The 17,719-nt window shown below is 38.3% G+C and overlaps 1 protein-coding gene across 7 annotated transcripts in view; it reads left to right on the top strand.

Moving 5' to 3' along the window:
• Nucleotides 1–17,719, top strand: part of ADGRB3 (adhesion G protein-coupled receptor B3) — a 468,213-nt gene that overhangs the window by 365,652 nt on the left and 84,842 nt on the right. For all 7 annotated transcript variants that reach the window (XM_063330254.1, XM_063330255.1, XM_063330256.1 and 4 more), the window contains 3 exons: nucleotides 369–495; nucleotides 2,199–2,302; nucleotides 5,766–5,868. In XM_063330254.1, the coding sequence (XP_063186324.1) occupies nucleotides 369–495; nucleotides 2,199–2,302; nucleotides 5,766–5,868 (334 nt within the window). The remainder of the gene's footprint in view (nucleotides 1–368; nucleotides 496–2,198; nucleotides 2,303–5,765; nucleotides 5,869–17,719) is intronic.

Raw genomic sequence — 17,719 nt, 5'->3', positions numbered from 1 at the left:
GAGGCTCGGAGGTGGCTGGCAGCGCAGGGGGCGGCTGCTGCCGCGGCTGGCGGGGTTCCGCGCAGCGCAGCGCAGCGCGCCGGGCTGTCAGCACCGCCGCCGCCGGACAGCTCCGCGCTTCTCCGCGCCTCCCCGCGCCCCGCGCCCCGCTCCCCCGCCCGGCCGCGGGGGCGCCGCCGGGGCCGGTCCTGCCCCACAACAAGTACCTCTCTGCTGTCCGGGAACTACACTGCACCCTCCTCGCGGTTAAACTGCATTGTCTCCTCACGGAATTGGCCGTCAGGCGTTAATTATCCCGATTTCCTTCCTTCCCTCCCCCCCCTCCCCCTCCCCTTCCCCCTTCCTTTCCTTCTCTCTCTCCTTTGCAGGAACGACTCTTTGGGAACCTGGTCCACCCAGGGATGTAAAACTGTGCTTACCGATGCATCCCATACGAAATGCTTATGTGATCGTCTCTCTACCTTCGCCATTTTGGCTCAGCAACCTAGAGAAATAGTAAGTAACAAAGCGGGGGGGGGGGGGGGGGAGGGGGGGGAAATATCCAGTTTTAATGCAAACGGCAATAGCGAGGGGGGGGGTGCCGAGAGACGCGGGGGGGGGGGGGGGGGGGGGAGCTGGTCGAGCTTTCCTCTCAGGTATATTTCAGACGTTGCGTTTAGGAATTGTTTAATACCGCAGGTAGGCAAATGTTAGTCTCCTGGTGTCTACAGTGTCTCAGAGAAATGATATTCCAGATTTTGTGATACAACTAATTCCTGGTGAGATTTGCATGTTCTCGAACTCCGGATTTTTTGGAGAAAGCCTTCTAATTGTGATGCAAATGTGTTGAAAACTTTTGTATCGAACAATTAGCAACTTAACAAGCTTTTTAAAGGTTGCAAGCCTTTCCAAGGGAATGTACAGGGCTTTATTATTGCTCTTGGTAGGAAAACCCTAGATACTGTAGTTAAACAGATTGCAGATCTGCATTGGACATTTTCAGCCCAGATTTTTTATGTAGTCTGTTGATATGGTGTAAGAAAAATAATCAAGTTTCCATGAGAAAGAGGGGACATTAAGTGTATAAGCAGACACTCCCAGTATTTTTGAACATGAACATAGCTAAAAAGCAAATATTCGTGAAGTTATCCTGCTAAGGCATAATTTCATTTTCCTGGTTTTGGAAGCGTATGATCAGACTCTTTTTAATAGCAAAGTAGATCAGTTTGGAACAAAGTGGTTGAAATAGAATGTTACTTTCTGCCTGAGATCTGGCCTAAAAGTACACCAGTCTTATCTCCTATTTGGGTGTCAAAAGATATCTTGATAAAATGTAATTTACAATACATCCGTGAGGCTTTAAAAAGCGTTTTGGTAAACCAGGCAAACTTTTAGTTCTAAATTTTTTCCATTTGTGTAAGCAAAATACTATGTCTATTGCAGAACATGAGCACATATACACATGGAAGAAAAACCTTACCTGATGTGTGACTATAATAGTTTCTTTTACAGCAGGGAAAGCTAGTTTGTTTTCAAGGTCATTTATTTATTTTCCTTTTTTGTTAACACACAGAGTACAAATGAAATATTTATAAATTTCCAGCTTCTTTAAAGAAGGCTTATGATATTGTTGCCATAGATATCTTGCCATTCCTTCTAGACAGAGGCCCAAGAAAATTAAGTGTGTGAGAATAGTGGATTGAAGTCAAAGTTATTAAAACTCAGAAAGTTTAGTAATTCTGCAACAAGCATGAACCGAATTCTGGGACAAATTACTGGATCATCTTTAATATATTACAGTGAAACCAAGCTGTTTGTTTAATACACAATTCTAAATATAGCTGTTTCTCAAGACAGGTATATATTCATATTAATTTTAACTGGGATGTAGTTGAAACTTGTGCTAACATCATAGTTTCCTATTACATTGTAATATTACTACTTTCTTTATTTTTCAAAATATCAAGCAGGTATTATAAGACATTTTAAAGCTCAAAGGCCTCTGCGGAATATGACAATAATTGAACAGATCTCAGAGTTATGTATGGATCAGTTTTAGAAATAAGTTGATTTCTGCTTCATAAGTAATATTACTGTAGCTATCTGTGACAGCGTGACTGCTTTTATTGTTTTGCTTTTATTACTTTTTTTGTCTTTTGACGTGTTTTTTTAATTGCTGGAGGATGATTTCCTTCATGGTTATCTGTTGTAACCTACAGATCATGGAATCATCTGGTACACCCTCAGTGACCTTAATAGTAGGCAGTGGTCTTTCATGCTTGGCCTTGATCACCCTAGCAGTTGTCTATGCAGCACTATGGAGGTATGTAATGGATTGACAAAGCTAAATGTGAATGCACAGTTATATTTAGTTGAATTAAAATTTAAAGAGAACATTAGATGCAACTTTTATTATTTGGAAAGGAAAAAAAAAGCAAAATGTAGTGCATGTTTTGACTCCTGAATTTGTTGATGTTATTGATTAATTTTACTGTCTTGGCCTACTGGTGATGGTGTAGGCCACTCTTCTCCTTCCCCTCTTGAGTGTGAATGGTATTGCTCTTTCAGTAGGGTATTCATAGTGCTAATAAATATTTTACAGGATTATTCTATGTGGTATGTTTCATCTGAGGCTTCTGGCCTATACCTTGGAATGCTTTTCCTCCATTTATGTTTGAAAGCAAAACTTCTATGTGATAAAAATGACATATCATGTGCCACATCAGATATTGCAGATTTAGGGAGGTTCAGTCAACTGATTTTGAGTTTATCCCCTTCCAATGAAGACCACAAACTGGTGTATTCTCAAATAGTGTGGTGGTACATTCCAGTAACAGACTTTCTTTCCATCCTGAGTTTACTATATTAAAATATTAGATTGACTCAAAAGATAGATATTTATGGACAACATTATTTTGAGAAGTGATAAGAAATAGCATGATGTGTTAGTGTAGAAGACAGTAAGAGGAAAAGTCATGTGAAGTAATAATATTTTTTTTTTAGGTCAACATGGGTTCTTACTTAACTTTTTTCCATAATAAAAGATAGGTTCTTGAGCAAGTAAGAAGAAACACAAGGAGAAAATAACAACTTTTAGAGTAATGTAAAATCAACCAATAGAATTTTACTTTTAGAAGCAGCTTGATAATTCTACATCCTTTTCTCTTTCACCGTCTTATGCAGTCACAGAGACTCACAGGATTATACATACGTATAATAAATATAGACTATCTAGTTACATAAGTTGTAATAAAAAGAGTGTAAGAATTATCAGCTCTTGTCTGTCAAAACTAAGAATGAGAGTATTTCAGGATATAATTCCCATCTGAAGAATTGTAGTGTTATTTTTGCACTCCCTGATATATTTAGCACTTGGATGGAAATACTGTCATGCTCAGTGGAGCTGGTCTTCTCCATTATTTAGATTAAATGTAGGGAATTTTTTTTTTACGATAAGGGTGGTGAGACAGTGGAAAAGGTTGCCCAGAGTAGTTGTGGATGCCCCATCCCTGGGAGTGTTCAAGGACAGGTTGAAAGGGACTTTGAGTAACCTGGTCTAGTGGAAAGTGTCCCTACCCATGGCTATGATTCTATGATCCTATGATTCTATGATGCTATGATTATGGTAACTTCCAAGCTGAGAAAAAAAATGTATGTGATGTGTTACATACCTAATGTGGGTTCTGCATCCAGCTGAAGAAAAAACTGATATAGATCTCTGTGTTCTATCAGTGAAATATTTTGAAAGTATCATGACAAGTGAGTGGCCTGTCATTTGAATCATTAAAATTTGCCTTCAACATGTTTCTCAAGAGCACATAGTAACCAACTATAGGGGGAAAGTAGACACTGAAACTTATATGTATATGTGCTTATTTTTATAAATCTAGGAGTAGGGAGAAATTTGATGTTTTGACCTTATGTCTGGTTTTCTATTTTGGAGCACCCATCTTCCCTTTGAATGGCAGGGCCTCTTTAGCGGTGATGTAAGGTAGAGGTATTCTGGTCCAAAGAAGGCCTATGTGAGCATTCTTTTATGGTTGACTGATTTGATCCCCCTCAACTGAAAATTCCAACTGAAAAATAAATTCAATGTCAGTCAAATATTCAGCCTTCTTCCCTTCCCTTCCCTTCCCTTCCCTTCCCTTCCCTTCCCTTCCCTTCCCTTCCCTTCCCTTCCCTTCCCTTCCCTTCCCTTCCCTTCCCTGCCCTGCCCTGCCCTGCCCTGCCCTGCCCTGCCCTGCCCTGCCCTGCCCTGCCCTGCCCTGCCCTGCCCTCCTCTCCCCTCCCCTCCCCTCCCCTCCCCTCCCCTCCCCTTCATCAATAGTGCACTGGCAGAAAAACTAAAGCCTTCTTAGCTTAAGTCAATGCTATGGGCTGCTGCTTGCACTGTATTTACGCAACCACTAAGATCCTTTATAGCCCATAGATACTCAGCGTTGGGATCTGGTCCAGGTGAATCAGTAGTTAACAAGTTAGAAAGTAGCAGCGTACTGACTGTCTAGACAAAGGCACTAGACCTTCTGTCTGAACTTTTTTGTTTGCAAACACATAGAACTAGCCTTAACAGCATTGCCACATTTTAAGGAAAAATGTAGATTGTGGTATCAGGGTTGTTCTTCTGTCTTCTTAACTAAAAAAGGTAATGCTTAATTGATAGCTGAGCAAAAAGGATTACAATTCATTTCGTGTCCAAAGCTCAGCATTTCTCGTGGGTTCAGCACCCTCTGTTATGACCTCCTCAGAGTGTCAGCCGTGGGTGTACAGCTCAGGAGGAGCCAGCAATATTAACTAAGATCCAGTGAGAAGCATATAGTATAGGTCATAGACTATATAAACATAAGGCATGGTCTTCAGAGGAACTGAGCACCCTTAACTTTCATTTACTTTATCAGTCAACATTTACTTTGTTAGCACCTCTGAAAATCAGGTCAGTAAGGTACTTGAAACCATAATAATTCCCTTTCTGTCCTGTAGCACATAAAAGGCTACAAAAAGCACAAACAAGCACATATAGAAAAATGACAACATTTGCATCTTGTAAGGAAATAGGTGATAAGAGTATTTGACTTTTTCATCCTAAACATACTTGCAAAATGAATATGATAAGTTTGCAAGAGGGACTGTGTGATGCTCACTGCTATAATTTAATCTTTCTGTACAAACTTAGGTATTTTTTGGCATTAGGTCTTATGAAGATGAAGATATTACAATGTTGTTGTTTCTTCATACAAATTATTTTGTAAATGTGGAGGAACTTCAAGGTTAATGTTATCATTATCCCAATAACATGTTTCAAAATGTACTGCTGTAGTATCATCAACCAACCTGCATCTTATTTATGCATGGTGGATCAATTTTCTGTTTATGTAAATTGCCATATTTTTGCTGAAGTTAGTTATTGTGAGGGGTCTGTGCCAGCTGTGGGTATTCCCAAGGATGAGCAGAGAGCATAAGAAGTTCCTGACATGAATGCACGCAAGCCCGTTATTATCAGTATGGTGTTAGAACAGTGTTGCCAGCAGTTTTTAAAAGCAGCATTGATAGATTATTTTTTAAATATACCAAGATACTATGAGGGACTTGCAGAATATCTACCAAAATATCACAGTCCTGTGTTTGTAATGTGATAGCTCCCTGATGCTCTGTTTGAGCACTTGAAAGAGAGCGCTTACCTTTCACAGTATCCCCAATATTTAATGGAAGAATTGCATCAAAGCTTTGTATGACTTACTAGTTGTTTTCCTTTTAGAAAAGTTGTACCCTCTCTTTGTTTATTTGAACAGGTACATCAGATCTGAGAGGTCAATAATTCTAATCAATTTCTGCCTGTCTATTATCTCATCAAATATCCTTATCCTGGTTGGACAAACTCAGACGCATAACAAGGTATGATGATGGATTGTATTAAATTTGCACTTAAATATTGATGGTTTTGGTTTATTTGTGTTTAGCTTAAAATAGTTTTATCCATTTAGTCCTATACTCATAGGACTTAACAGTTTTGGTAAAATATTAACAGACAAGGGAAAATATTTACCATCTTTCGTCGTCTTTTTTTCCCCTCCAAAATTCCCGTTTGGTATTGTTCCCTCTGGATAAACTGTGTTCTCTGTGGTAGACTTGTATGTTTTATAACTAAATTTCAAAGCAAAAAAGTTCAAAGACTCAACATCAAAAGCACAATTTCTGGTTCATTATAATAGTTGTAATAGGATTGTGCTACAGTGTTTTTGTCTTTTTATTAACACACTGGTACTCGAAAGGCAAGTAGAAATTGCTTAGAAGTTAGAGTACTACTCTTGAAAATGTGCAGAAACAGACATCATAACAAGCTATAGAACTGTTAAATCTCTGACTGATGTAGCTATAAGTAATAACCCTGCACACCTTACTTAGTGGTATATTGCTGATTTATGACTAATCTGTTGTCAAACTCTTTCTGAACATACCTGTAGAGCAGGGCTGTGTCAGTGTTTTGTGGCATCACCTGGTGCCTAGTGATGCAACTTTCATAACTGACAAGAAATGGTTCCTTAAAATCAATTATAGCTGTATGATAGCTTGGAACAGAAAATAGGATGTAACTGGTGAATACGGCAGTTATGTGAGAGAAGGCTCTTAAGTTTTGCAGTGAGCAAGTATCTGTAAAGTAATTGTTTATCCCACTGTGTTAAACTACTTAGTGCACTGCTCATCTTAATTTTTGCAATATCTAATGAAATATGTTCATCATCTGCTATAGGATAACTGGCATTTCCACAGTACACATATAATTAATCATTTATTCTTTTCAAATGACTGCTTAGAAATTTAGCTGCCAGAAGTCTCATAAATTCAATGCGAGTTATATAGCTGTACTTTGTAAAACATACTCCAAACATAGTCATTTCCAACATGTAATTTAACAAAACTATTAAAATTAAGATATATTAATATGCTTTAAAGTTTTGAAAGTATGTAGAGGTACAAACAAAAAAAATATGGATTTGCAGAAGAAACCCATGCAACTCTCTCAGATTTTATTCAGGGGGAAAAAAGTCAGAAATGTAAGAACAACTTCAGAGTACCAGAGTGCAGAAGAATGATCAAATCTCTCTAGAATTTCAACACTAACATGCGTAGTCATATATACTATTTTATTATGTATTTCAAGAAGAAATATGGTTCAGTAGCTGAAAGTTCCTGTGTATATTGCCACTGTGGAATCGGGGTTTGAGGGCATCAGAACGACCGTGTTTGATAACATGCTCCCTAGGTATGCTGGTAGCCTTTCTCTGATGCTTGACTCGGGGAACTCTGAACTAAAACACCTTAATCCAGTTCCTTTCTTTGAATCTTAATCTTCTTGAGCTCCCTCGCTTCTGCTTCCTGAACTCCTGAAAGTGTAGATATTGACTTATTTCTGAGAACAGGACATCCTAAAAATGGGGATGTTCAGAGGAAATAATTGACAGAAAATGCAACGCATCACAAAGTTTACATTTTGAATATATGGCCTGAAAAATTACTCTGAAGTACCACTTTTTACTACACTTGTCTTCTTTTTGAGTCCATATCTTGCTTTTGATACATCTACCACCTGGGAGCTTCTAGCCACGGAGTACCTCTAATGGATCAAAGGCAGAATGCATTTTTTATCTGAGGAAGATACTCCTTGTTACAGACCAAAAGTCTTTTTATCACTGTGTCCACTGATAAGCGAATATATTGTAGCTCCAAGAGGTTGCTCAAGACAGTGTTTAACAAAAGCTTATTGAAATTAGAGGAGTCAGATTTGGGTATGTTTTCAGTATGTTTGCAAGCAGGGATGTGTTTTGGCATCAGACGTGTTTGAATTCAAGTTCTGAATTTTTTATTTTCAAAAATCATATATGAGCAGAAGAAGCCAGTGTTTGATTTTTAGTCCATAGATCTAGATTACAATACTGACAGATGTAGGGAAAATTATGTTTTCATTTTGCTGAGCAGGAAATGTAAATGGGAACTTCAGAAAGAAAATCAGGTCCTTACCTGTGGTTTAAGATGAAAAACATTTTAGATTTGTTTCTGAGATTTTATTATTTAATAGAAATAAAGCCATTTGGGTTTTTAATGCTTGTTTGAAAATTTTGGGAGAAATCTTGGGAATAATTTATCAAGACAATGTAACGTTCAAGTCGCCAGAAATTGTTTCCTGGATAAAGGCTGAGGTGGTGTTTTATGGCCAGAGGATGAGCTCAGTTTTTTTACTGTGTCAGAGAAAAATTGAGAAATATGACATGCAAAGTTTGAGAGTTTGTTTATTCTGTTCCATTCTCATTCTTATGTTCATACTTTTCTCATATTACCGGAGCATCTAGTTAACATCCATAGGATGCTGCTGATACTGACTAAGTTGAAGAATACTGCTTTCTTTCATTCTTTAGTTTTGTTTTGCTTCTGAGTTTAAATTGTCCCAAGCTCTGTCTTTGTATATTCCCAGTACTGTAAATGTCATCAAAACTGAATTCCAGTTTAAAGTTGAACAATGTGTAAAATTAAGCACACCAAAGACACATTTATAACAAACAGCATATTGTCAGTCTGTTTGCAGTTTGCGGTTTTCTCTATCTGCATTATACGCTGCACCAACTACTTTTATTCATTTCAATTCTGTTCAATCTCCAGGAAATTTCTGTGGTTTATTTTAGTACGCCCATTGACATCTGTGCCAAAGAAAAAAAATATTCAGTCTCTTGGTCTGGATAAGTGCAGGTTTTCTGTTATTTTCTTTCTGTTTTATGTAAATCATAGATACTTAACCTGTTAGGTTTAGCTCTACTCTTTGAAGGATGTGTATATCCTTGATGTTTTTACAAAACCTTCTTTTAGTGAAGACCAAGTGAGTTTTGATATCACACTCTCTAAATTCTGCCTTTTTTCAGTAAAAAAGATCATGGTATATCCCACAGGCGGAAATGGACTAAATATTTACGAGGACACATAGAAGTAGTTTAAATTCTTTCAAGCTACCATATCTTTTCCATTTCTAACATTCCCTGTTTAAAAGTGAATTTTTCTCCAATTTCAATAACTTGAGGATAACAACGTTAGACCAGAGGTCTAGGTCATGGGGCTTTTTGGCTTGTTTTAGAATAGTCCGTGATGGGGGCCATGGAGGGGACTATGGTTTTTCTCCTGGAAGATTTGGATTGGGATAGCAAAAAAGCCTTTGGTCAACAGAAAAGCCTTGCTCCTTTATACCTTCTTAGCCAAATGTGTTGTGCATTTTGGTGAAGGACACAGGTGCGAAATGTTCTGCTTTTTTCGGGATGTTTCCCCAGACCTCTCAAAATGCATAACTTCATCCAAAGCCTTCTTAATGTTTGACTGTGTAAGAGATTCCTGTTTTGTCAGATCCTGTTTTGAAATACAGGTCACTGAAGGCTGAATTTACAAGAATATTATGAAATTAATCATGTATCTTGTTTAAATATGCTCGGTGTTGTACTAGGTATGAGAAGCATATTAATTTACTTCGGAATTTCTTCCTGTCTCTTGTTTTCTTTTCAGTGTTAAATGTTAGCCACATAATCGTATTTAAATTCGAGGATATGCAACTGATACACTGGAGATAGCCCTTTAACAGCTGAATTTAGTTGTAACATTGAAATTTTGTCTCCTGAATTAAGAAAGAGTTACACTTGTCTTATATAACCTAGCTGCTCGAATAGCTGTTATTTCACAAATACCGTGAGATGTCCCTGACATCTGCAAAAGCATTACGTATTTACTTGGAAAAGACTGACAGTTTTCTTTGAGGAAATACCCATCAGTGATTTGTAGGTTTCACTGTAATGTAACTCTTGCTATATTAAGTTTCCTAATCTTCTACTTGCCATCAAGAAAAATGGTTGTGTTTCTTCCATATGTGGACCTTTAAACTCAAGCTATAAATCTTTACTATGCTTCTGATCCCATTTAATGAATAGATTCTCTACCCCAAATAAGTTATTGATTAATATTATGTGTACGTTTTCATAAATTCTCTTTCCTTTAACATACATTCAGAAAATACTTTGGTTTTTTCACAGTCTGCCTAAATAAAAACACATTAGCTGTTTGATGTAAACAATTATTGTTTACCTATTTTTCCCGTGAAGAAAACAAAGCTGAATACAATTTCAAATAAATTATACGTATGGGCAAAAGTTAATTATTTTCTATATTATCTGTTTCCGAGTGTACTTAAGAGTTTGCTGCTGGAGTTTGGGTCACTTGTGAGAAATGGGCATATTTTGAGAAATGTCATAAGACCCTGTACATTTTGTTAGCCATAGTCAGATTTATGTGTGCCTACCAAAGGAATACCAGGGAAGATGTTAGGGCACAAGGCAAGATTTAGCAACCCTGATATTCTGTGTCATCCTTATTTAATTGCAATGTCCAGTTTATTATGCTTACTATTACATTTTGGAATTTGGAATCTCTTAGACCATACCTGAAAGGGTAAGAAAAAGGTATGTTCTGACCACCTAAAACACATAACATAAACAATCACTAGTTTTGCTAAATGCATTGTAAAGAAGCAGAAAACGTATACAGTTTTGTACATAATAAAACTAAAATGTTCACTTAATAGGCCGACTGGACAAAAATAACGCCATTTAAGTCTTTTTTTTTTTTAAAAAAAAAAAAAGAAAAAAGAATAAAGAGTTTCTAGGCTGAAAGAAGCAGATAGAAGTGGAAAGGAGTTGAAAAGCCACAACATCCCATTCCCACGGCACTCTGAAGCAGCTGACACTGTAACTAGGGCTCCCTCAGGTTTTGAGAAACGGTGGGTGGCGGGATCCCCTGAGAATCCTGCAAATGTTCAGGTGGTACTAACGCTTCTAACCATGTGGCTCTTGCCCCATATCTGCCACTGCCTTACAGATGCAGGCATCGTGGCAATATATCTCCTAGGAAACAGCGGGGGAGACCTAAGAGCAGATGGAATGAACAGAGAGATGATGCTAACACAGCATTAAGGTTGTGTTAGAAAATCAATGAGGAAGTAGGGAATTTCGTATCTCAGGCAGTAGCACTCTGGTTTTCAGGTCTTGCCCGGAGAACTTCAGGGGCATACCCCCCAATTTAAACAACTGAAGCCCAGGAAAAGACGTCCTTCTATTTTTACCAGTACTCAACTTCCAAATTAACACCTACTCGGCTGATTGTTGTCTCTTTCTCTGTGTAACAGCTTTTTGAACAGCTGAGCCACAGAACCTCTGGTATGGGTCAGCCTTCAGAGAAACACACCAATAAATAGGTCAGCAGTCAGAGTGCACTGCATCACACACATCTGCCTGCTGTGTATTCGGGAACTCTGAAACAATTAACTGGAGAAGAGCCCACTTAACTGAATAACTATTACAGGAGTAGGTCTGTTTAAGCGACACTGTTTTACCATGCCAAATTCTGACAAAACCCGTTAACATCAGCTGAATTAACTACCTGCTTTTAGATTCTCAAGAGAACCTCTGGGAGCAGATCTTTCTTACCCAAGATCAGTAAACATTGTCATTCATGCTACTGTTACCTGCCTCAGAGGAGAAGGTAACATTCTTCTCAAAAGTGCCTGACAGTCTGTTTCTCAAAATACATCAACTTTATCATTCAGTTTGCTATTTCTAAACAAAACAGACATTTTGATTGTAAGTGGGTTACAGGGAAGAAATTGGGTAGATATTAGCAGCATGTGTTCTCTGCCTCCAATCCCCAGAAACTTTTTAACAGCTCTGTGAGCTGTTTTAGAATCACAGAATTGTTCAGGTTGGAAGATCATCTAGTCCAACCTCATTGTCAAGGCAGGTTCAACTGTAGGGTCAGAACAGGTTGCTCAGGGCTTTATGCAGTCAAGTCTTGAAAACCCCAGGTGCAGAAACTGCACAGCATCCTTGGGAAACTTGCTCCACTGCTTGACTGTCCTCATGGTTGAAAAGCTTTTCCATATAAATGGTCTGGACCTATTGTTTCAATTTATGCCCATTGTCCCCTGCCATCCCACCGCACATCACTGTGAAGAGCCTGCCTTCATCTACTCACTGACCTCTCTACAGGCACTGACAGGCCGCTGTTAGATGCCTCTGAAGCCATGGCTTCTCTAGACTGAACAAGCGCACCTTCCTTAGCCTCTCTCCACAAGGCAAGTGTTCCAGCTTCCAAGCATCTTGGCCTCTGCTAAACTCACTCTAGTTTCCATATCTTCTATGCATTGTGCAACTCAATTGAATTGGACACAGTATTCTAGATATGGTCTAATGAGTGCTGAGCACCTACTGGCTGTGCTTCTCTTGATGCCAGCCTTGATGTTGTCAACCGTCTGTGCTGTCAGGGGACACTGCTGACTCATATTCAGCTCATTGCCCATCCCTCCAACCTGTATAGATCCCTCTGGAGGGCAGCCATGCTGTTGAGCATGAACTGGTCCCCCCAGTTTGGTGTTATCTACAAACTATATGAACATGCACTCCACTGCCTACTCCAGGTCATTGACATTACACATAGGTTCCTGGATAGACCCATGTCATATTCTGCTTGTTATCTGCTTCCAGGTAAATTGCCACCCATTAGTCATTACACTCTAAGACAGCCATCCAACTGTTTTTTTGTCCATCTGGTTTTCCACTCATCCAAGTGTGATCTCCTAGCCTGGTTTGTTGGAGCTCATTTTAATGATCTTTGTTTTGAAAAGCAAAAGTTATGTTTGTTTGGGAAACCAAAATTTACCAAGGTTTACCCATGAAAGACTTAGACTGTGTCTGACCCATGACTCACATTGGTGCCAGCTCTGGTGTCTCTCAGCTGGTGAGGATCTTCTGCCACCCACCCATCCAACCACACATTGCGCGCAAGTGCTGAGGAAAGTTGCACAGGTGTAGTCTACTCCCTCCTCCGTGGTTGTGTTGCTGGAGTTGGTGCTGGGATGTGTGCCTCTGCTGTCCTGCCTTAGCCCAAAAATAAAATAGCTCAGACTTCCCTGAGGTAATCCTCTGCTGTCCTACTCTTCCCAAAATGGTGGGTTTTCCCCTCCTTGTTCTTCAGGGCCTGTTTAGAGTATTTTTTTTCTTTTCTAGGATTCACCCCCACAGCCATGAGAAAAATAGCTCATTCTCTCACAAACACCTGTTTGAATCATGTCAGACAATCTGTTGTTGACTCAAGCAGCTATTTTGGGCTTCACACCTTTTTTCTACTTCTCTTTTGCTTATTTGTTGAATTTTGTTGGAAACAGAAAAGCAGTCAATGGGAAGTAGATCAGCCTACAAACAGTTAAATGTTCATGTCTTTCATTTACATAATATTAGTTTTAAGAAAGAGGAAACAATAAGTACTTCTAAGTATAATGGTAAAAAGGATTTTTAAATCAAGATACAACAGGAATAAACTTCACAAGACTAAATGGTTTAAGTAATAAGGATAGCAACAGCAAATACCAAAAATCAGCATTCAGCTACTTGGTTATTTTCATTGTAGCATGAAAGTTGAGTTTCCTACACAGATTTTCCTATGTGGATGACCATTGCAAAGAATGTAGTCATAGAACCCATTTGTCACATAAACCAAAACAGTTACAGAAACACAGTAAGGTGGTTTTGATATAGCTATCTGGTAAAATAATACATTAAAAAAATACAACTCTGAGATAAATGCAATGTAAATCTTATGCCCTACTACAATAATTATTACACCATTACTCTTTGTGTACGACAAAATGAAACCTGTTAGAAAACACAAACTCTTTTTAAAAAAAGACTATCGTTTAAGGAAAAACAGTGTAAGTTTTGTGCAAAAGATTATCTACCTATTGTACTGGATTTTATTTATACTTGCCTACAATTCCCCGTTGTGTCTGAGTATTTTCAGGAACATATGGTATGGTTTAACCTTGACATGCACTGTGTAGTTCTTATGTACAGTTTTACTTTTTTTTCTTGTATTCTCCTAGGTCAGAGTTTCTAGGCCCCTATGTCTTGCAGTCAAGTTAATGAGAGTATTATAAGGGAAATGACTATTGAATTGATCTGATTCTCAGGCTGGTCTGATCAGAAGCTGTAAAATGAGTATTCTTTCCTTAATACTACATACTTCACTCTGTAAAAGCTATGGGGCACAGTGCTGTGATCCTTTTACATGAAAGTGTTCTCTAGCCCTACGTTTACTTCAAAGTTTTAGAAGTAGTATCACATAGAAGTTGAGAAAATCAGGCTCAAAGGTCATTTAAGAGTCAGTATGAAAATGAATCGTGAGTTTTGTGTTTGTTGCTTATGGCTGAGGTACACTCAGTTCTCAAAACAGAGCTTGCTAGTGAATTTTGTGCTGGGAGTCCCTCTTGCTTTTGCAGCACTTCTTTTTTGAAAAAAAAGAAGAAAAATGAATGATGTTTTGCTAGATTCAGTCAAACTCGTCCAGGATGCTGTTTGAACAGCAGCCAAAACCAACCACTTTAGAAGTACAAGAGGCTCTGCCCTGGGCAATTGTGAGTTAATCTACCCTGCACCTTATTAGATTGTTTAATTTGTGATTGATTTTAAGACATGGCCAAAATAAATCTCCCATAAAATGATAATTGTTCTCAGGTGCTAAGATTAAGGTCTGGGTTCCAGTGCCTATGTTCAGACCTGTTTATTCATTTCATATTTGTCTGCCTTTGAAGAAAAAAAACATAACGTGGGATGAAACTGGATCTCAAGTTCTTTTCCTTCCTTCCTTCCTTCCTTCCTGCCTTCCTGCCTTCCTTTCTGTATGAATCTTGCTTGCCTGGCTGCAAGTAGCCAGGTTTCAGCAGGAAAGGCATAAGAGTGTCTTTCTCATTTCCACATTCTAGCTCTTCTGCGGGGTGATGGTAGGTGAAATTTCATGGGAAATGGGACAAGCAGGATGCTTTTTCTAGATAGAGACCAACAACCAGATGGAAAGCCAAGGATGATCACACAAATTCTGATCTTTCCTGCTTTTTCTTTCTGAGAAAAAATCCTGTGGTCACTGTGTGCTGAACTCATTGAAGTCAGCATTCACTAAGTGTGATCTGAACGTATTTATTCCATCATGAGATAAAGCAATGTTGATAGATGTTCTGGATTACAGCAGGACTTTGTCATGAGAGGGGTGCTCAGTTTGTGAAATAAAGGGATTCCTAGGTGTGGTTAGGGCCCCAAAATTATGTGCCCAGAGATGCTCTTGGTGCTAGTGTAAAAAGCATGTAGTGCCAGTTGGACCAGATGATTCTTGAGGTCCCTTCCAACCTGGTATTCCATGATAGTGCCTCTAATTTTAGACTGCTGCTGAAACATGAGCTTTTTATATTTGTTTTCATGGACATACATGCTTATTATGTTGAGTCTCAGTGAGTCACACCATAGACATCAAACCTGGTACTATTAAAATTTGACAGTAACAGTGTTTTTCTCTTTTGATGGTTTTGTCAAAATTTGTATAGAACTGACATTGTGGATGAATAAGTAGGTATTTTGTGGAATTTAATAGAAAATTATGCTCAGAATAATTGTTGAAAGAAAACTGTAAAGGTAAATTTACAAAGCATGCATTTGGCTATAATCATGGACATTTTTAATGAATGTAATTGTGAGATTTCCAGAACCCTGCAGGGAAATGTACATGTTTGTAATAAAAAGGCCTCAAGCTGTTAAAACTGATAGAATTTCTGAAATGTCAAGAAAGTTCAGTTTGCAATAGACTTCTGGGTTTAAAAACAGGATGGAAAACATGTTAGTATCTCTCTCTTCTGAAGAAAACTGAAATATATCTGGCACAAGGAGTCCAGCAGTTGGAAGGAGGTATGAATAAGGTTGGCACAAAATGTTGTTCCATTAGTAAGTGATTACATATCTGTCTCTAATTAGTAGCATGGCATATAATTTGTGTTCTATGCTCTCTATTTCATAAAAAGTCACATCTTCAACCTATCCCATATTTGCTAAATAATTTCTTTAAGCTAGGAAATCTAAATGGATTTATTATTCTTTAAATACCACTTAAAGTTAGGTGAAGGCTTAGAATGAGAATGGCTTCCTTAATAAGCTTAGCAGAACCATACAGGACAACAAAGCCCAATATGTCAGAACCTACAGCTATTGAAACTTGGATTTTAAAAAGACGGGATTAATTGTAAAGCTGTTGTTATTTGCATTGAGATTTTTCACTTCTTATATTTAAGAGGGCTTTCAAGTCTCTGTCTTTTACTGTATATCCTCTTATGTCAAGTCAATCAGAATTTGGGCTTGAGTGTTAGCAATTTAATTATTGCTGTAAAACCTTCATTTTTGCACTGCTTCTCTTTTAAAGTAAATACAGAATAGTAATAACGTTTCATTGAACAGAGTGATCCCACAAGGCACTGCTGTTGTACTACATGGAGAAAAAAAGTTTTGCTATGAATCATAGTTAGACCTCAGTATCAAGGCAGCATTAATGATGGACAAGAACTGCCGCTAGACTCAGTTTGTCTCTTGTAGCTCTTCATAAACCTCATCCCATAAAATCTCTCCAGAAACAAATTTGTAAGAGTTTAAACCCAATCAAGTGTCTATTCCCATTCGTTTCTAAAGGATTCTTCTTTTTGGAAAGAAGATTCAATAACAGTACCTAACACCAGTAAAAATATATTCTAGCCAGATTTTTAAACCTTAGTGAGAAGATTCACTCACATTCCATAACTAACTAAGGAACGTGTCTGTCCTAGTAAAGCAATAGCCACTAAACAATCAAACATGTCTTTTTAATTGTAGGAAATTGTCTGTCAGTTGCAGATAGAAAGCTTTCAAAACTTCGAGTTGTGGCATTAATCCCTGTTCATGTGTTTTGCCAGTAGCAAATGCAAAGCCTGAAATTAATCAGAACTAAGCCAAATTGTGCTGCCTTGCAGTTGCCATGGCTAGGAGCATGCACACAAGTTATTGATATAGTTCAGCTGACTCTTGTTATGCCATGATGACTTGATTGTATGTTTGAGCCCCTGGAGGTCTCAGTTTGTTGAAGTTTCAGTACTTCACTGAATAGGTATGATAAGCAAAGCAGAGCCAAAGCAGCACTTTGAGGTTTCTTTGTCAAAGAAGCATTTTGCAGAATTTCCATTTTGGTTCTGTGTATAATGCAGCCAGCACAACTGGAGCTTGGTATGTCTCAGTGTTACACAGTATTAGTGTTAAATAATACAAATTCATATGGGCTTTGCTAATCTCAGTTCCCAGTCCTTCTGTTCTGTATATTTAAACCTGTCATCATGTGTTACCTAGAAGGACTGGTTTGGGTCACTTGGATTCGCTTGTCTCCCCTAGAAACTGGTGAGCAGAAATCTGCTAGTGCACTATGAAAGCTTAAACTTCTGGAAGGACTTTGTCAAAGTAGTGCTGAAGAAAAGGGAGTGAAAAATGGGTGTTTGTGAATGCACAAAACAAGTAGCCTTTCAGTGCAATCCCCGACTTACTCCTTCTCCAAACTTCTTGTTAAGCTCATACGCACAATACTCCTCACTGACAGCCTGGTTCTCTCAACATGGTCTACCCGAGGCTTTTGTTTTCAGTAGCTTTTAAAATATAAGACTAGATCTGTAATAAATCATTACCCAGCTTCTAAATGCAGTAAAAAAAAAATTAAAAAAAAATATCTGGTGCCTTCTGGCATCTGGAAGGGAAGACTGCTACCCCACAATGATCTAAACCTGTCAGTGCAATCAGTTTAGAGACACTGCTGCGTGTACAGAGGATGGTACTGATTT

The sequence above is a fragment of the Chroicocephalus ridibundus genome, chromosome 3, assembly GCF_963924245.1.
Source record: "Chroicocephalus ridibundus chromosome 3, bChrRid1.1, whole genome shotgun sequence".
Lineage (NCBI taxonomy): Eukaryota > Metazoa > Chordata > Aves > Charadriiformes > Laridae > Chroicocephalus > Chroicocephalus ridibundus.
This window is presented reverse-complemented; position numbering and strand designations above follow the sequence as displayed.